Source organism: Durio zibethinus, chromosome 20 (genome assembly GCF_047325235.1).
Source record: "Durio zibethinus cultivar Kanyao isolate XHJ-2024 chromosome 20, ASM4732523v1, whole genome shotgun sequence".
Lineage (NCBI taxonomy): Eukaryota > Viridiplantae > Streptophyta > Magnoliopsida > Malvales > Malvaceae > Durio > Durio zibethinus.
This window is the reverse complement of record NC_143181.1, coordinates 1,683,753-1,702,065: the sequence shown is the minus strand read 5'-3', so window position 1 is coordinate 1,702,065 and position 18,313 is coordinate 1,683,753. Positions and strand designations below refer to the sequence as shown.

At 36.8% G+C, this 18,313-nt stretch overlaps 3 protein-coding genes across 13 annotated transcripts; 2 read left to right on the top strand and 1 right to left on the bottom strand.

Annotated features, from left to right (window-relative positions):
• The first annotated feature begins 3,727 nt into the window (after positions 1–3,727).
• LOC111315345 (protein RADIALIS-like 1) lies at positions 3,728–8,958 on the top strand. 6 transcript variants are annotated; one of them, XR_016330607.1, is made up of 7 exons: positions 3,741–4,090; positions 4,270–4,361; positions 5,578–5,647; positions 5,735–5,807; positions 5,887–5,961; positions 7,298–7,389; positions 8,740–8,958. XR_016330607.1 is itself a non-coding variant. In XM_022916991.2 (2 exons), the coding sequence occupies exons 1-2, from the start codon at positions 3,856–3,858 to the stop codon at positions 4,272–4,274; spliced, it is 225 nt and encodes a 74-aa protein (XP_022772726.2). In that variant the 5' UTR covers positions 3,728–3,855; the 3' UTR covers positions 4,275–4,507. The 6 variants fall into 6 exon arrangements, 2 of the variants coding, with proteins under 2 accessions (XP_022772726.2, XP_022772725.2); XR_002693279.2 differs by lacking the exon at positions 8,740–8,958 and adding an exon at positions 7,556–7,698; XR_016330608.1 differs by lacking the exon at positions 8,740–8,958 and having other exon boundaries at positions 3,728–4,075; positions 7,298–7,698.
• A 608-nt stretch (positions 8,959–9,566) lies between these two features.
• On the top strand, positions 9,567–11,891 carry LOC149513013 (3-ketoacyl-CoA synthase 4). The gene has a single exon (XM_089749118.1). The coding sequence runs from the start codon at positions 10,074–10,076 to the stop codon at positions 11,619–11,621; it is 1,548 nt and encodes a 515-aa protein (XP_089605244.1). The 5' UTR covers positions 9,567–10,073; the 3' UTR covers positions 11,622–11,891.
• Positions 11,892–12,809: 918 nt separating this feature from the next.
• Positions 12,810–18,138, bottom strand: LOC111315346 (sugar transporter ERD6-like 6). 6 transcript variants are annotated; one of them, XM_089749121.1, is made up of 19 exons: positions 17,867–17,993; positions 17,445–17,692; positions 17,271–17,333; positions 17,094–17,183; positions 16,949–17,008; positions 16,782–16,847; positions 16,630–16,695; positions 16,445–16,520; positions 15,773–15,837; positions 15,596–15,688; positions 15,351–15,431; positions 15,148–15,232; positions 14,695–14,741; positions 14,529–14,591; positions 14,382–14,441; positions 14,177–14,242; positions 14,035–14,094; positions 13,409–13,523; positions 12,810–13,185 (listed from the first exon to the last, which is right to left on the bottom strand). In XM_089749121.1, exons 2-19 carry the CDS (start codon positions 17,637–17,639, stop codon positions 13,073–13,075), a joined length of 1,464 nt encoding a protein of 487 aa, XP_089605247.1. In that variant the 5' UTR covers positions 17,640–17,692; positions 17,867–17,993; the 3' UTR covers positions 12,810–13,072. The 6 variants fall into 6 exon arrangements, with proteins under 6 accessions (XP_089605247.1, XP_022772724.2, XP_089605245.1 ...); XM_022916989.2 differs by lacking the exon at positions 17,867–17,993 and having other exon boundaries at positions 17,445–17,837; XM_089749119.1 differs by lacking the exon at positions 17,867–17,993 and adding an exon at positions 18,009–18,138 and having other exon boundaries at positions 13,134–13,523.
• Between the last annotated feature and the right edge of the window lie 175 nt (positions 18,139–18,313).

Below are 18,313 nucleotides of genomic sequence, written 5' to 3'. Positions count from 1 at the left end.
AAACAAAAGCCATAGCATACACTTGCCTGTTACGTATTCAAACAACTTACAATGCATGAAATTAGTGAATGTTAACAAGGTTAACATCAACTTGAGAGGTCAGGGTAAAGTTCTCAGGTGCTGACATTTGTTCTCAAAGAAAGAACCTGGTTAATTAATTTGGGTTTATATTTGATATAATGTCGATTAACATATGATGCATATAATTGAGAAGAAGACATAAAATTTGTATATTTATTTTTAAGAGCTTGTAAAACTTTTGTATATTTATTTTTAAAGGTTTATAAATATTTATGCTTTCTCATTAAAGATTTTGCATCATAATATTCACTGATTGTGATAAATTATTTATACATTTACAGTACATCAAATATAAACTCTTTTAAATTAATATATATTAGCATGTCCTTGACAAACTTATTAAGGAATTAATGTTGCAGTAATCATGGTTCCCCGGTTTCAGCAAGCATATCAATACGAAATTCCTTCCTGAGTTAAACAGGACCACCTTTACATATTACAGGTTAGGTGCTTTTCATTCTGATAGGTCAAGAAGTACTGTGATCTTTTTACTGATATAAAGTCGTGGATTCCGTAGCCCCAAGCCCCCCAACTTGCAGACGAATGCTAGTCTGCCCAGGAAAAAGGGAAATGGTGGCCTTAAAGATTTTGAAATAGAAAGGAAATGCATCCAGTGAAAAAAAAATAAAATTCTTGCAGTGGACGTGGATGATAAGGATTCTAATCATAAATGAGATAGGTGCCAGAAATGGACCTTCTTTGTAGATATTCCGCAAAAAGTTGGAAACGCCATGGTCGACTACATAAGCGCTTGTTTTGCTCCGGTTGATATACAAACTAAAGTAAAAAACGCTTTCTACTATAAATACAACCAATCCTTTTCAATGTTCAGAAAGGAGCCACGATGTACAATAACTATCTGAAGTTTGCCTAGCTTTTCACAGGAACACAGGAGGCTTATGTTAAGTATTCAGGTTAAGAGTATATTAGTTTTTCTGTATTTAAGTTTATAATATAAATACATAGGAGACTAACACATTGGTAAACTTTCCCCTTTTTCTCCATTCTTTACTTTCAACACGGTATCAAAGTGGCGCAGTGGAAGCATGATGGGTTCATAACCCATATGTTCATCAATTTTTACTGGGTAAGGACAAATTGAACCCTTGATCAATTTTCATCTAGCCTTTACCTCCAGTAATAGATTCTCTATGGGTAAATTTTGTACTAACACTTTTCTGTGCAAACACATCTCAAGCCCATCTATCAATTAATTCTAACGTTTTTCTTTGGTAGTAACAAGGGGAAGTATGAGCTGCAAGGCTAATCCCATGACCAAATATAGGACTTTATTGCTAATTCATATCTCTATCTCGCATTTAAAATGAGATGTCATTTCATGCAAAATAGAGTACGAATGAAGTTTAAACATTTCATGATAAATTGATTTTTGAAGAATCTTTGCTGTAGTGCTGTGTTTAAAATAGTTGTTGGGTTACAATGACAGTACGATTTAGCAGCCTGTCACGCTTGATAGAAAGCCATAAAGATGTACCGGGTCTGGGTGCAAGCATTGCTCTCTGGCCAATACCATTGCAGTCTAATGGTCTTGTAAATCCTGACTCCAGATTTTTCTTCCAAGCTAAAATATAGTACTATACAGTATTATGAGGTTGCTTATCCTGCATCCTAGATCAAATCGACATATGATCAAGTGGCTACTTTCGGTTGCCCTCACTTTGCTCCAGGATCATGTTATTCAAAAGTGAAACATGTGCCTGGCCCACTACCAGCAATTACTGAACTTGAGATCAAATATCTATAATTAGCCTTTGCTCCCTCCCCAAGGCTAGATGAACATGAGTGATTAATTATGGGACCACATGATGGTTTCCAGGGGGTTTAGGCACAAGATCTGTCCAACACATCTAATGGGTTTGGTTCCAGCATTGACACTGTAAACTACGGACAATCATGACTTGCTTGGTACAATCACTACAAGGATATTACTCTTATGTCTTATCTCATCACACACACTATCAGTTGGTAGCTTCGGCGTATGACCCAGAAGCCAAAAGCTAGCTGGAGATAGTGGACTGTCGAGTATCAAATGCGAAATTAGTTCTTTCAGAATCACCAGGCATGACAGCTAAACTGTAGCTACTAATTCGGCATATGCATTAGAAGACAGAAGAAAATGTCAATAATTATGCAAAGATTCTTGTGATTTTGAGTTGCAGCAGTAGAGACTGCTTGAAATTAACAAACATTTTTTGCTCAGGAAATTCGAGTGCAGCCTGTGAAAACAGAACTGCTAATTTGAATGAAACCTCGCGTTGGGATGTTTATCATTTCCAGCAACCAAAAACCCATAAACTCCAAGGATCAGTTTGAAATTTCTTTCCTTTTGCATCAATAATTGGTCTAAAATCTAAATAATCGAACAAACAAACAAGTGAATAAAGTGGCAAAAGAATTTTACTACTCCATTTTTAGGGCCTGACAGATTTTTACAGCACGCTGCAAGGCTTTACATGGTTAAAAGAGATACACCTGTTGATTTATTCTCGGTAGAAAAAACATGAACAAGTACAAAAAACTGTACGAAAAGATCAGCCAGCCAGCAAAAAAAGGTCTTGGAATGTTGTTGACAAGAGAGTAACAACAAAAAATAAGGGCAGCGTCTGTCACGTTTTAAGATTGAATCACAAAACAGAAAACGCCTAATAAGAAAAAAAATAATAAAAGGGGGGACTATTACTCTCTCTCTCTGTATACAGCTCGGCAGCACTCTCAACGTGAAGATTTTACTGAGCAGCAATGGTGCACCCGTGAATGCTAAAAGACCACAGCCGCTGGATTCACCTGGACCCACCCTGATGAAGGCTGTAGCTTACTTCTGTATGCAGCGCTATTGGCGTACCGGACTGTGCTTGCTATGTTAACTTTACATCGCCTAGTGAAGTACTTTTGATTACTTGGAAGAGATTTTTCTTGATATAGGTATCCATTACTTGAATGTTTTAACAAGTTTCATTCAAACCTGATTTTGGAAATCTGAGAACCTTATGGCAGATAATAAAGTGAATTATAATTACTGCTTTGAACTCAAGTTTAATATATTGTACATAAATTTTAGTTAATAGTATATAATATTGAATGAGGAATCAGTTAGTACCCAATCTGGGAAAAAGGGGTTTAGAATTTGGAGTTTGGACACAATATTCAACCAAAAAACTAATTGTAGCCGAAACCCTTAAATACTTTTATTTTGATCCTTTCTATGAAATTTTGTCCACAAAAATAATAACTTGGAGCACATGTATCATAAGGGACACTTCTGGTGCATCATGTGGCAATCATGAGTAAAATTTTCCAGCCTGTGGCAACCGCAGGCTGAATTCATCCACTGTATAAACAAAATCCCAGATAGCCAACTGGTATCTATGGTTGGTTAGTAACTGTTATTAATGAGTGAGGGAAAAAAGGAGAGTAAAATGGGAAGAAATGCTATTGGATAAATAAAAACCGACCAGGAATTAAGCTTCTAGAGGTTTAAGTCTACAGCAAACCCATGCAATTACCTGGACAGTAAAGTAAAACCACTTAGATTTTTACAATGTCCCGCTGTTTGCAAGGAAAGCAAGAGCTAAGTACCAGACTCAATCCAACCGGCCTACCATTTCCAACCATCCTTCTCCCTTTCTTTTCTCTCTCCTCCTGCAACTATAAAAAGAGCAGCATTGGCAGTCTCTTTTGCACATACAATCTTCTATATCCCTTTCTCCTTTTTGTGTTTTCTCTAACCCTTTAATTGTCACTGTAGCTTCTGCAATGGCCTCAGGTTCGAGCTGGACACCAAAGCAAAACAAGCTGTTTGAGAATGCTTTGGCTATCTATGACAAGGATACTCCAGACCGCTGGCGTAATCTAGCCAGGGCAGTTGGAGGGAAAACCGTGGAGGAAGTGAAGATGCATTACGAGAATCTTGTCGAAGACATTAAGCAGATTGAGTCTGGCCATGTGCCCATACCTCCTTACAGGAAAGCAGGAGGTATGAAGACCAAAGGTATATACAGTACTAGTTAAGTGCAAGGCTAGCTTAACATCATTATACTGCTTAATTGCTAGTTATATGGTACGTGGTTGAGCCATAAGTCAAAAGAACAAGTTAATTTCAAGCATTTTTTTGGTATGTATTGTGGTATTTCCCCATGGCAAAGACTGATCTTTTCTGTTCTCCTGCAGGATGAGGAATCTCAGGCGTCAGTGAAGTATGAACCAGAACTAGTAGAAACAAAGATCTTGAACATTAATAAAGGAAATGCAGCCCTGAGCAGGCAAGCAGCAAATCTATTGCTCTTTTTTCATTTTCATTCCAGATCAAAGTTGTACCTTGTTGTACTTCTTTCTTATATGTGCTTCGTTAAATATTGTACCGACTGCATGACTCATAACTGATCGTAGCATTGGTACATGACTCAAAGTTCCTTGTATGCTCCTGTTTTCAGTAAATATCCTCCAATTAATGTTTTTGTCTTCTATATATCTGACCATATATATATTCTTGAAATTAAATAGCCTTAAAGCAGATATGGAAGTTTAAAGTTACAAAGAAAAAAAAAAAAGAAATTATCTCATCCACCCTCAGTGGGAGCTGAAAATTTTCGCTGACAAAGTGAGAAGATTGCCATTAATTTTATATATTATCAAGTTCAAGCCACTGCCAAGTACTTGATTTGAAGAAAGACTTCATTTACTACTATTCATACATTTATACAAGGAGAGAAGATGAGAAAAGATAAGGGTAGAGAATCTTGATTAGCTCTGAGAATAATGGTTTAGAAATTAATTAACAGCAAAGATATTATCCCATGGAGTAATCCTGCCTTAAGGAAACTAGAGATTATGATTCAGGAATTTTGACTTCACAAAAAGCACGACAAGAAATTAAAAAGAAAGGCAATGTACAGTGCTTATATGATGAGAAAAAGAATTTGTTTGCTTATTCTTGCTTGGGGTCTTAATTTATACATCATTGTCACCAAATAAAGACAAACCAATTTTGGAAGTGAAGAAGACAAAAGTAATGCATGACATTAATATATTAAATTAAATAAAAAAAAGGAAAGAAAAATATTCGTTTATTAAATTTATGAATGATGAATGAGCTGATAATTTAATAGTAATAGAATTGATTATAGAATGGAGAGTTTCAAGCTCAAATTCTAATCGTAATTTTATGTTGTGACTTATGATAACAAGAATCCCCTGCTTCTTTGGATAATAAGAATACAAATTATGCCAAAAAAAAATCATGATTAAGAAAAATAATTTTATTTTCATAAAAAATTTCCGATTTTCTCTTAATTCTTAACGATTATGGGTTTGAGTTTTTAGAACAATTTTTTTTTTTTGGTGTTATGAGAAGCCTTGGTGGGCTTACTGGCAATTAGGGCTTGGGACCAGAGTCCTATTTGGGTCCGCGTACAAAACACGCTCACTATCACTGTCTCTTTGCTTCGTTATCTGACTCGGTTTCTTCCTGCATACTAGCTCGGTAGCTCGACTCTTGCGAAGACAAAACTGAAAAGACACAAAGGAAGACAAAACTTCTCAGTTCAAGGTACGCACAAAACCGTCGCTTGCTCAAAAATATCATTGTTTCGAACTCTGTTGAAAATTTAACTGATTAATAGTTGTTGTAATGCAGATAATATTGGGGGTAATCGTCCATGGCTCGGCTTAAAATATTAGCTGAAATGGAATAGTAGTTCACGCTCATGGTGATTTTCATATCTTTGGGAAATTTCAATTTAAATGTTAATATATTAGAAAATTTTATCAGTTTGGTTGCTTTTGCAGAGTGCAGATGTCGACGAGAAGGGTATCAGAAAGGAGATGCCAGAGGAGTTGGTCATGGCTCTTGCTGAAGCAAAGGTTCTGTTTTTACTTAATCCTGGAGTGCTTGTTTGGAATGATTGTTTTGATTAACAGAAAAATTTTAGAGTCTAAAATCAATGTTATATTTATTTGCTTTGATCAGTGTTTCTTTTCCTTTTTTTTTTTTTTTTTCATATTGTAAATTGGAGAGGGAATTTTTCTTGTTTCTTTTATTGATTTGAGTGTGAATGGCATCTCATGCTGATTCCATTTACAAACTATCAATAATCAAGAGAACGATGAAATACCAACTATGGCCTGAGGATATATTTTTGGAGGAAGTAAATCTGATTCAATATCAGTGGCATTAGTGTTACTTGGTGCTCCAATTTCATGTTTTTTATTGCAACTTAAGTCTAATGGGCTGCTTTGTTTGAATCATATTTCTCTTCGTAAAATGCTAGTTGTGATCCTTGGTAGATGTATTACAAAAAGAGTAAAAAAAGTAGGCCTAAATAAGGGAACCGGAACCGTTTAAGCCTTCTTACACATGCTTTCCGTTGGTGATTACGTAAAGGAAGCTGAACCAACATTATCAATTACTTTTGACCAAGTATAAATCTATTCCTTGGATAAGCTTTAGAGTTCCTGAAATGTTTAATTATTCTATACAGTCTTTGTTGCATATGTCAAACTTTTGAAGAACAGTTCATAAGTTATCTATTGCCACCATAATCCCTTTCTTTACTCAGAAATATCTATTTTATTTCTGTTATACATGTTATTTGGCTCTTTGGAAGAAAGTTAATGCCTAAACCATATGTAGGCCAATTAATTCCCCCATTCAACCTTTAACCAGGTGTTTATAATTTTAGTGCTTCCTTAAATAGATGCTGCAATGGATGAGTTCCGTTTCATAATTAGTGTGAATTCTTTTGACTGTAATTTTTCAATACTTTTAAGGGGCCACTGTCTCACAATTAACCAGATTTATCATTTCCTTTGAGCTAAAAGTGCTTTCAATGTGGAATAAACCAGATAGTCTGCAGAATATGCAGGACTGCTGTGTGGGCATATCTTGCACTAATTTTTTGTGTGCCTAAATGCTATTGCACAATGGATCCTCAAACATAGATGTGAATTGGTGATAATTCATGCTTGTAAGCTTAGACATATTTAATATTTTTCATGTTGTAGGAAAAATAACTTTTCTACTTTTATTCCTTACTGTTATTGTTAATGATCTGAAGGTGGTGGTCTATGAAGGTGTTTTAAGGGAAATACCAGCCAATGGGAAACAACCATGTGAATTTATAAAAGTTTTGTCTTGATATTCTCAATCCAATCTCTACTGTTCTACTCTTTCAAGTTTACTGTTTCACCATTTGTGCAGGCTATTCAGGTTGGCAAGCTGCAACTGTGGGATCTGTTCTAGTTACAAACTTTAAAACCGGATTAAGAAAAGGAGAATGGGATAGAATGGAGGTATTAATGGCTTTCATTTTTTATTTAAATATTTTTTTTCAAACAAGAAGTCTTAGCACCTGCTTGAATTACCAAAATTTTATGATGTTAATGAATGGATCAGAGCAACATAAACTAAATGATGTGGTGATATGTAATTTCATTATATATTTATGTTCTTTCCCAGCTGTGTCAAGTACCAAGTGAAGGGGTTTCATCAGGAGAAAAATATCTTTTAAGAACCCTAGTATATGTGACAATGGACATATTGTAACACTGTTTTCAAGTATGAATGTATAGAACTATAGACTGAAAATGTTTTGGTGTGAACCCCACTCTCATTCCAATTTCTTTTCAGTCCTTGTGTGTGTGTGTGTGTGTGTGTGTGTGGGCTATAGTTCTGCTTTCTTGGTCAAATTATTAAGACTTGCGTCAACCTATGGTAGCCACTGAAAGAGCAATAAATGCATATGAAAGAGTAATAAACGACATCTTTTACTCTACTTACTATCTGCATGTTCTGTCGCCATATTCATCATGTACCCAAAGGGGTAAAAAAAGTCAGTCAGGAGATCTGCACTATGTATGCCTTGGAAGCTGGAATTATGCAAATTCAATGTAGGCACTTAACTGTGACAGCACCTAAGGATGACAAAAGCATGTTCATAATGTGGCTTAACACTTACTTTTTGTTATTATTTTTGATGCCATGCGGATATAATTCCATGAACTACCAGGTCATTGGGAAGCTAGTAAGAGTTTTTTTTCTTCTTGGTTCTTCCCCCTTCATTTGCTTATTGCATGAGCAATGTCAATTTTCTTTATCTGTTTTCTTTCTTGTTGTTTGGAGGACTGATTATCGAGCATCCTTTGATAAAGCCATATGTTAAACAAATGGTTAGTTTGATTATTTCTGTGAATCATGTGTTGACGAACTAACAAATCAGCAAATAGTTTACATTGCTGTAGGATGTGCCACTTTGTAAAATTTGGAGTAAGAATTTGTGAATATGATTCCTGCTCCAAGTTTTCTACATTTTTTTTTGTAAAATTAACATGCTTAACTTCAACACATGATCATAGGCAATTCATGATTGCTTCCATGGGAAATAGCTTGATAAAATGCCTTGACAGCACACAAAACCTTTTTCAAAATCAAAACTCTCAAAGCAGTTAGTAAGTAGTAACCTTGGATTGGATTCCAATTGTGCACGCGTCCAATCTGAACAGTATCTTGTAGTATGGTAGCTACTGGATTTTCACTAAACCTATGTTTGGATTGAAGTTAGTAAAAGAAAAAGAAAGGAAAGGAAAAGAGAAGTTATTTTTTGACATCAGGGGTAGATAAGATGCCGTCTGGTATCTTTGCAGGTAGGGACAACAGACAGTGTGATGGGATTTGCCCAAAGCTCTCACGGAGAAACTCATAAAGAAAGCTCTCTGGGAGCCGCATCATTTGATTCCATTGTTGGAACTTATTCGCGTTTATTATTCACTTCAGTTGATAGTCTGTGTTAGACATTTTACTTTGCCTCGAATGTTACTGTTCTGAACTTTTGATAAGTCAATTATAGCCACCTCAATTGCGCACTACTTTTGATGCTAAAAGTTACTCCACGGCAGACATTCTGTAAAGAAGGGTACCCATTGTTAAATTTAATGCCACTTGAGGTCCATCCAAAGCTGTCTTGCGAGCTATTCCAATAACCAGCCTGAAGCCAATCAAATCCTAGGCAAGTGAAATATGTTTGCATCGTTAGCCAATGGACATTGAGCTAGGCTGGTGTGCTTGAATCTTTGACAGCTCCAGCCTCCAGAGTGTCAATTCCCAAAACCTTAAGCTCCGGTCAAAGCCCTCATAGCCCGTGACCACCTTCTAATGGCTCCTTAATCAAATCACTGTCAAAACTATTTCCAGGGCGTTTCTGACTTCCGAGACGAACGATTCAGGAAGCAAATAGTCTCGTACCAAATTCTGGCATCTTTGATAATATTCGAAACTTCCATCAATTGATCAAACATGAAACGTGTCGTGTCCATAGCCCACAAACGTAAGGCGAAAACTAAAAGGTTGACTTTTCATAGTTCACCGTCCTTTTGAAGCTGGCCACGTGATTTATTTAGATTATACCAGAAACAATGTCAACGGTCGGAGACAACGCCCATGTAAACCTCGACAGCTGTATATCTCTGACGCTTCTCAGCTGGTCGTAGACGATCCCATTAACGTACCCATTCCCTCGCCGGTTGGCAAATGGCTTTTCCATACAATTACCGACCCAGTTTTCATAGCGGGCAATTTCATTCACGTGGATGTTAACAGAAAATGTCCAAAAAAAAAAATCCAATCTTGTTTTTTTTAGTGAAAGAAAAAAAAAACAAACTTTAATACTAAAAGTAACCTGTTAACAATGATGAAAATTGAAAAGTCTTCCTTTTCCTTCCCCATTATCCATTTTTCCATGTTAAACCAAAAAAAAAAAAAAAAACCCACGTCAAAGAGTCCACTAAACCTTCAAGAGGCACACCTTAGATTAGATTCCCATCTTTAACCCCTTTTTTTCCTGTGAAAAGTAAAAGTTGAAGAACACCAGTTGTGAATCTATTTATAGATTTTGTCAGTCCCCAAAACAGCTACCATTACATAACCGTCAAACCCTGCCTTATCCTCCGGATCATTGCTGTTTACAGAGCAGATCGGCAACATGAACCAAGGGGGCTTAGCCACCAAAAATGGTGGCTCGGGAAGCGGCGCAGTCGGTGTTCAGATCCAGCAATCCCGAAGGCTCCCGGATTTCCTTCAAAGCGTCAATCTCAAGTACGTAAAATTAGGCTACCACTATCTGATTTCCAATCTTTTAACCCTCTGTTTTGTCCCTTTAATCGCGGTGATTTCAATCGAAGTTTCTCAAATGAATCTCGATGATTTACGTCAATTATGGCTTCACCTTCAATACAATCTCGTCAGCATAATCATTTGCTCTGCTATTTTAGTCTTCGGGTTAACAGTCTATATCATGACCCGACCCCGAGCAGTTTACCTTGTCGATTATGCTTGTTACCGTGCTCCTGACCATTTTAAAGCTCCATATGGTCGTTTCATGGAGCACTCTAGGTTGACCGGTGATTTTGATGAATCGTCTCTCGAGTTCCAACGCAAGATTTTGGAGCGCTCGGGGCTCGGAGAAGAGACTTATGTTCCTAGAGCAATGCATAATATTCCTCCCACGCCGTCTATGGCGGCAGCAAGGGAAGAAGCTGAGGAGGTTATGTTTGGGGCATTGGATATTCTTTTCCGGAACACGAATGTCAACCCCAAGGATATTGGTATTCTTGTTGTGAATTGTAGTTTGTTTAATCCCACGCCTTCATTGTCGGCTATGATTGTGAGTAAGTATAAGCTAAGGGGAAATATTAGGAGTTTTAATTTAGGTGGGATGGGGTGTAGTGCTGGGGTGATCGCCGTAGATCTTGCCAAGGATTTGTTGCAGGTGCATAGGAACACGTATGCTGTTGTTGTGAGTACTGAGAATATTACTCAGAATTGGTATTTTGGGAATAAGAAGTCTATGTTGATACCCAATTGTTTGTTTCGAGTTGGGGGTTCGGCTGTTTTGCTTTCGAATAAGTCTAAGGATAGGAGGCGAGCTAAATATAAGCTTATTCATGTGGTGAGGACTCATCGTGGAGCAGATGATAAGGCGTTTAGGTGTGTGTATCAGGAACAGGATGATGCAGGGAAGACGGGTGTTTCGCTGTCTAAAGATTTGATGGCAATTGCTGGAGGTGCGCTAAAGACCAATATCACTACGTTGGGTCCTCTTGTGCTACCAATCAGTGAGCAGCTTTTGTTTTTCTCAACTTTGTTAGTGAAGAAATTGTTCAATGCAAGTGTCAAGCCTTATATTCCAGATTTCAAGTTGGCATTTGATCATTTCTGTATACATGCTGGTGGGAGGGCTGTGATTGATGAGCTGGAGAAGAATCTGCAGCTGCTACCGATACATGTGGAGGCTTCTAGAATGACTCTCCATCGTTTTGGAAATACTTCTTCAAGCTCCATTTGGTATGAATTGGCGTACATTGAGGCTAAGGGTAGGATGCGGAAGCGCAACCGTGTCTGGCAAATTGCATTTGGAAGTGGTTTCAAATGTAATAGTGCAGTCTGGCAAGCACTTCGAAATGTAAAGCCATCTTGTAATGGTCCTTGGGAAGATTGCATTGATAACTATCCTGTGAAAATAAGTACCTAACTGAGCAACATTTTTAGTTAGATTCTACATTCAGACAGAGTATTTCATTGGAAGGCAGACCGCTAGAACTTGCTTTATCTAATTCTTGATGTGTTCTTTAGTCTCAGCATGTTGTCAAATTTAATTACCTTTGTGTTTCATTTTTTTTTTTTTGCACTTGCATGTATGTCTGGAGTACTATCATGTGAAACTTGCTTATTTTGTACAATAATTCTCCATTTATTTACTAGTCTTTAACCTGTTTGAGACTATTATTGATTGAAATTTTCATCAATGTGCCATCATAGCATTTCATCTTTCTTTTCCCTTGAGTTCTTTTTCCTTTTTTTTTTTTTACTGTGGAAACAAATATTTATTGAAATTATTGTTGAGTGGACATTAGTTTTTTACAGATATCATTTATGTATAAGATCTTTGTGCTGCCGCTAAAAGTGATAAGCACCGAAATGTCAAGACTTGATTAGTGGTCCTTGCTTTCCTGCAGTTTCTTTTTGGGTCAAAACATGTTTTCTTCGTGAAGCAATAATGAGTGAGGTACTCATCTGGCCAGCGATCTATGTCTGTCTTAATAGCAGAAAATTTGACCAGCCAATGGTATTGGTATCTGGCATCACCGTCTAGGTTTTATATTAAAAGCATAATAGTTACTCTTTACTAAAGTCTAATGCTTCCTGCCTTAGGGTGAAGGGTATCTAGCATCTCCATTTCGCAACAGTTTTCTTCAAGGAATGCTTCCCGTATTCTTGCTCAGTCTTTTCACATCGGTCTGCTATCAGACAACCACTCTCTTACTCAACATTGCATATCAAAAGATGGAGACAAACAATCACGGGAATTGTTCAATGATATCATTTCTTGAAACTGAAAAATCTAATCATGGAGTAATAGTTTGAGTTCCTTTTTGCATTCGGATTCTACGCATGAGCGTGATCGTAGCACTGATCTTTCTGGTCTTGATCTGAGGTCAATGTTACAATGCCACAAAAAGGAAAATAACTTACTGTAATCACTGACCGCTTGTTTGTGGCATAGCAAAAGCACCGGCTAACCTTCATGAATGAATCCAAATACGATCACTTTGCAGCAGATGAATCATATCCTTTTGTTTAAAGACTGTTTCTAAACCTTTTCTTGTATTCTAACAGCTTAATCTGTTCTCATGAAGTGTCAAAATAAAAGCCAAAGCGATTTGCCCCATCGAAAGAATATAAATCAATTCATCACTCGAATAAGCAGACAATACAGATATTTGTTTGAGGATGAAATTTGAGACATACAGAAATTCAAGCCAGGTACAAAAAGATGCTGACCAGAGAATATGCGTTTTCTATGCCAAAGGAAGATAATCGCAAACAAAAATTTTACACCTAGTGATCTGTGAGATCATTACAAAATGGAAATTGCAGGAATTGGATTCTTCTAAACAACAATGAAACAAGGAGAAGAAAAGTTCATCTGAAAGACCTTTGGATTTCTTCCAGTGTTCTTCCCTTTGTCTCGGGGACCCAAAGGCTCACAAATAAGATGGTGAAAGCGCTCACAAGCATGTAAATCGTAAAGGTTCCTGTTGAAGGTCAAGGGAGCTTGAGTTAATAAGGAAGCCAAAACAATAATAACGTGGCTCCTGTTAGGGTGTCCATGTCAGTTATGTGAGATTTAATAATCTTCTAAACATGACTGCCTAATTTTGATATTCTGGCTTTTGCTTTTTGTCATACTATCAACTTCATATGATGGGGATATAGATGTGGATGCATGCGTGCATGACGAGAGAGAAGGAAAGGTACCTCCACTGCTCCAATCCAGAAGCAGGTTGGCAGTCATTGTAACCACCCAAGCAATGAACCAGTTGGAAAGTGTTGCTATGCTTCCAGCAAGACCCTTGATATTTATTGGAAGAATCTGCAATGGGACACGAGCAAATTACAAGGTGCAAATTTTAAAGGGAGATCATGGTTATCATTTTCTACCATACTGGAGGTTATGCTGTAAGAATCAGCACTCCATAGCGAAGATTTTCCTAAAAGAGCAAGTTCAAGCAGTAAAATGATTGAAATGGATTGACAGTCATTTAAAAACCAGCATTTTATTAAGATCATTTTTAGCAGTCAATGTTAGGGACAGCAGTCTGGTCTAACAATGACCATTCTTTTGGAGCTCAACCATAGAAAACTAGCAAGGGTTGAAGAGTAATGACTCTTTTGTAAACAATCTCCTTCGTCTCAAATTCTAGATCACTGGACATTGAGTGAAAACATCAGAAACCAAAATTTTGCTGGAAAACGATTGGGTTGGGTTCGATAAATAAAGAAGTTATCACCTATGCAAAAGCTTGCAGATTTGACAAAAGTAAGCATAGCCCATCAACTCAGTGGATGAAAGATGATACTGAATAATTTAACATGTTTGATACCTCTGACATTATAACCCAAGGAATGGGCCCCATTCCAAGAGAGAAGGCAACCACCATGGCCTGAAAGAAGAACAAGTTAGACAATTACTCCAACAAAGATTCAAAGCAATAACTCAGAATTAGAGAAGGAAAAGTAACATACCACAACTCCAACTACAGAGAAGATGCCCATAATGCTATAAAGGGTCGAGTCAGTTGATACAACATCCTGGATCAATTATCAAAATCGTGATAAAGAAATAGAAACTTCAATATAATTGAATCATATACAGATTTCAGTTTACTTCTGTTTTTTTCCCTTTTTTTTACGCAGGGGGTATTGTCAACAGAATCCACAATATTATTACCTTTATAAAGAATGAGACTGCAGCAACTAGGAGGCTGATAGTCATTCCAGTAGAGGAGACCTGAAATAAGTAAAGGGCAAACAATAATCTCTTTTGCTGAAAAGTCATTACCAAGAAATAGGGCAAATAAAATTAGAGTAAACTTACTATAAGCAGAAGCCGGCGCCCTGCTTTGTCCACCAACCATGTGGCTACAGCAGTAGCAATGACCTAACAGTGCATAATTCCAATGATCACAAAATTTCAAAAGTTCTCATTGTTGACAGAAAAGTTTGATGAAAAGAAAAGGCTGTGGCATCTCTTCAAGATATACCTGAATGGCACCAACTCCAAAGGTAGCTGCATTGCTTGATTTAAGCCCTGCTCAAGGTTAAAATCATCTAGTTAAGCCTTTTAAATTGAATATCAAACTCAAGGTATGTACTGTGATATAAAAAGAAGAGGACTAGAATAGTCAGGTAGAGCCAACAAATATGACTGACATAAGGATTAGAAGTTTAAAAGCATCAGCAAACTGCGGAAAGCTTGTATGACAACACACCAAGGAAACAATATAGTAAAACAAAGCATATTAATATTGCAACACAGGCAGAGACAGGAGCAATCTTAGGTTGTCTGAGTTTGTGTAACATAAATGAAAAAGAGGAAGCATACTAACATACTTCTAATCAGTACATAGAAAATAACCAACAATAATGATAGAAAGAATTCAAGAATTCTTGTCTGGCAAATGTTTCCATAATGTGTAAAACAAGCTTAAGCTTACCGGCATCTTCAAAAATGGTACTGGAATAGAATATAACACCATTAATGCCACAAAGCTGTTGCAGCATAAGTAGTCCAATTCCAACCTGAAAGATATTGGCCCATGAAACCAATTAGGTTCCTTTTCTTCCTGGTTCTATCAAGACCTAGAACAGTTCAGATGAATGGAAAGACAGAATAAAACTTGTGAGCAATTAAAAATACCATCAACGGAAACCAATATCTCCTTTGTTTGAGTTCTGCAAACCGAATTGTAGTTCTTCTAGTTGTTGATGCTACAGACCTCTGTGAATTTAAAAAACAATAATATAAATAACTGAAATAGTACTTTTAGGACAGAGAGGGGAGGGGAGGGGAGGGGGAAGAATAACCTACAAATAAATTAGAAGTTTTGAACAAGAACTTGCAAACATAGATTGAAGAAAAGCTTTTTAACTGCTTATTATTACCTTGATTTCATTCACTTCAATAGAAATATCAACATCAAAACCCCTGATAACTTGCAAAGAAGTTTCAAAATCTTCTGTCATACCCATTTTAGCCTAGAATAGGGAAGGAAACTTGAATCCAGTGATCATAACTATCTATGTAAGCATGCTTGAGTAAAACCTACTTCTCAAGCTTACCAGCCATCGAGGCGATTCTGGAATGAAAAATAGACCAGGTATCAAAATTGTACAAGGAAGTATTCCTGCCCAAGGACAAAATTAGCAATTTCCATCGGTAAAAATAGTTAATTTTGAATAGTTTCCTATTGCCATCATCCAGTAAGTAGTAACTTTAAAAGTCCGAAGTTTTGTTTTTCTCTTTTCCCCATTCTTAGAGGAAGTAATGACTTCAAGTAGACTGAAAATGAATGGTAATAGGATTAGAATGCTCAAATCTCATAAATTTTGTTGGTTTCAGCAGCATTGAGGAGAAAGTTGATCATCACAACAAAAGAAGTGGCTGGAGAAGTTATATTATAGTGAAGCCATATGAGAACATTCTTTGAAATTGAAATCCTTCCTAAGAACTCATAAATGAAACAAGTGAGCAAACAACTGGAATTCTTTCCGTTCTTAAGTCAAAACACTTAAATTTTCAACTTCTACCAGGTCTGAACTGGAATGAATTTTTCGACAAATGGGATAGGGTCCAGAACTGCTCTGCTACGCTGCTAACTGTCTACCAGGATTGATGTACATGAGAAATCCATTTTTCCAACAATAACAGATCACCAATCTTTAAAAAAGAAGAAGAAGAAACCGTTTTCAACAAATGATGCAGTCATGAGAATTAAGCAGTTAGATGATTACCTAAAACTGCAAGTATCCTCCACTCAACAAAAAGCCCCAGCAGATAGGCCAGCATTATTCCAAGTGTGACAGACAGCTACACAGTATAACATGTATATTTGAGCAGTCTAACAAGTGATTAAACCCTTCTATAAATATTCAATTATTCATCAACAACACTAAAGGTAAACAGAGCAAGAGCCAACCTGATTCACTGAACCCAGCCTCCCCCTCAAGTCTTGAGGTGCTATCTCAGCAATATACACAGGCACCTATACATGATAAACACAATCAATACTCTCAGCATTGCTTTGCAACAAAATTTGATCTTAGTAACCAAAGCATAGTTCCCCATTACCGTATAAGAGATTATTCCCACACCAAAACCTTCCAACAACCTTCCCATGTAAAGAAAAGATGAATCCTGCAAAATGCAGAAGGCTTTATTGTAGGTGTAAATGATCAAGTTATCTTATACCAAAGTAGCCACATGAAACTTGGATAATATAATCATTAGAAACTCACTCTTGCAAAGGATATAGAAAGCCATCCAATTATATTAGGAATAGCAGCAATTATTAAAGACTGCAATGAAAATAAGATACTAAACTTAGTAATCCAAATCAAAACAAGAAACAAAATTGTGAAGCTAAATCAGTGACTGGAGTACCCCTTTTCTTCCAATATATTCCGCTATCTGACCACTGGCTATTGCTCCAACCATCGCACCCACATTTGATAAAGAACCAAATAGAGAAAACTGTCCCAAAAATAGGACTTATTAGCTGAGTTAAGTCAAAGAGAACAGCCAGTTAACGAAACCAAATAATAATAATAATAATTTTACCTCTGAGACTGTTAGTCCAAGATCCTTGATGATTGCAGATTGTGTAGGAGAAGAGTAGCCAGACTACAAACAAATTAAACCCAATTCAGAACTTCCATTTGTCATTTCAAATGATAGCAAACTTAAAGCCAAATCAGAAAAGAAGCAACGCAAGCGAAAAGGAAGTTAACTTACAGTGAAACCGAATTGAATAGGACCCAAAGCAACAATCAAAACGCAAGCTACAACAGAGATGGAGCTATCGCGTATAACCTGAGATGAACTCATCATACTGGAGCCCATCGTGGAACCCATTCGATACCAGCTTCCGGTATGTAGAAACGGCTTCCGTAGATCCCTCGCATCTTCAGAATCATCCCTGAAACTCATCTGTCCCTCTTTTCTCTGTACCAACAGTCTCTTTCGATGAACAAAAAAACTCTCTGATCACCCAGACAGAAAAGAAGGAGCCCTTTTGTTAGTATTTTTATGAGGTGGAAGCCCAAGTTCAATCATTGAAAGCAAGTTAAACAACAATTTGCTTGCTTGTTAAATTAAACTAATCAGATTCTAATATATTATCGTGATGATGTATCAGTAGCATATATAAGCCATACATTTATAGACTAACGCTTTCAGCTTTGTCTTGCCAAATAATTATATCCAACAAAGGAAATCCTATCAACCAATAAAATAGAATAAAATAAAAATCCCAGTTGTCTGTAACTTTTCTTTGTAAATGTCTGGACTCGCATGTACCTCCATTCCATGTTTATAAGTGAAAAGTGAAAAACATGGGTTCCGAAAGAGTAATTGTTTGATTGGAACTCCAACTAACAGTCCTCGCTGTAAAAGCGAATCAACAGAAACTAAGGAGTTGGCATTGTTTGAGGTAAGGTTGTCTGATTTTGAAATCTTTGCACCAGAAATTTAAATCGGTCCACGTGAAAAATATGAATGAAGAAAGCTGACGAGGAAACGAGGCCGCTGTTGGTAACGAAACTACTGCTAGTTTCGATGTGGGACATGTGTACACCAAACGTTCCATTACTGGTCAGTCCATT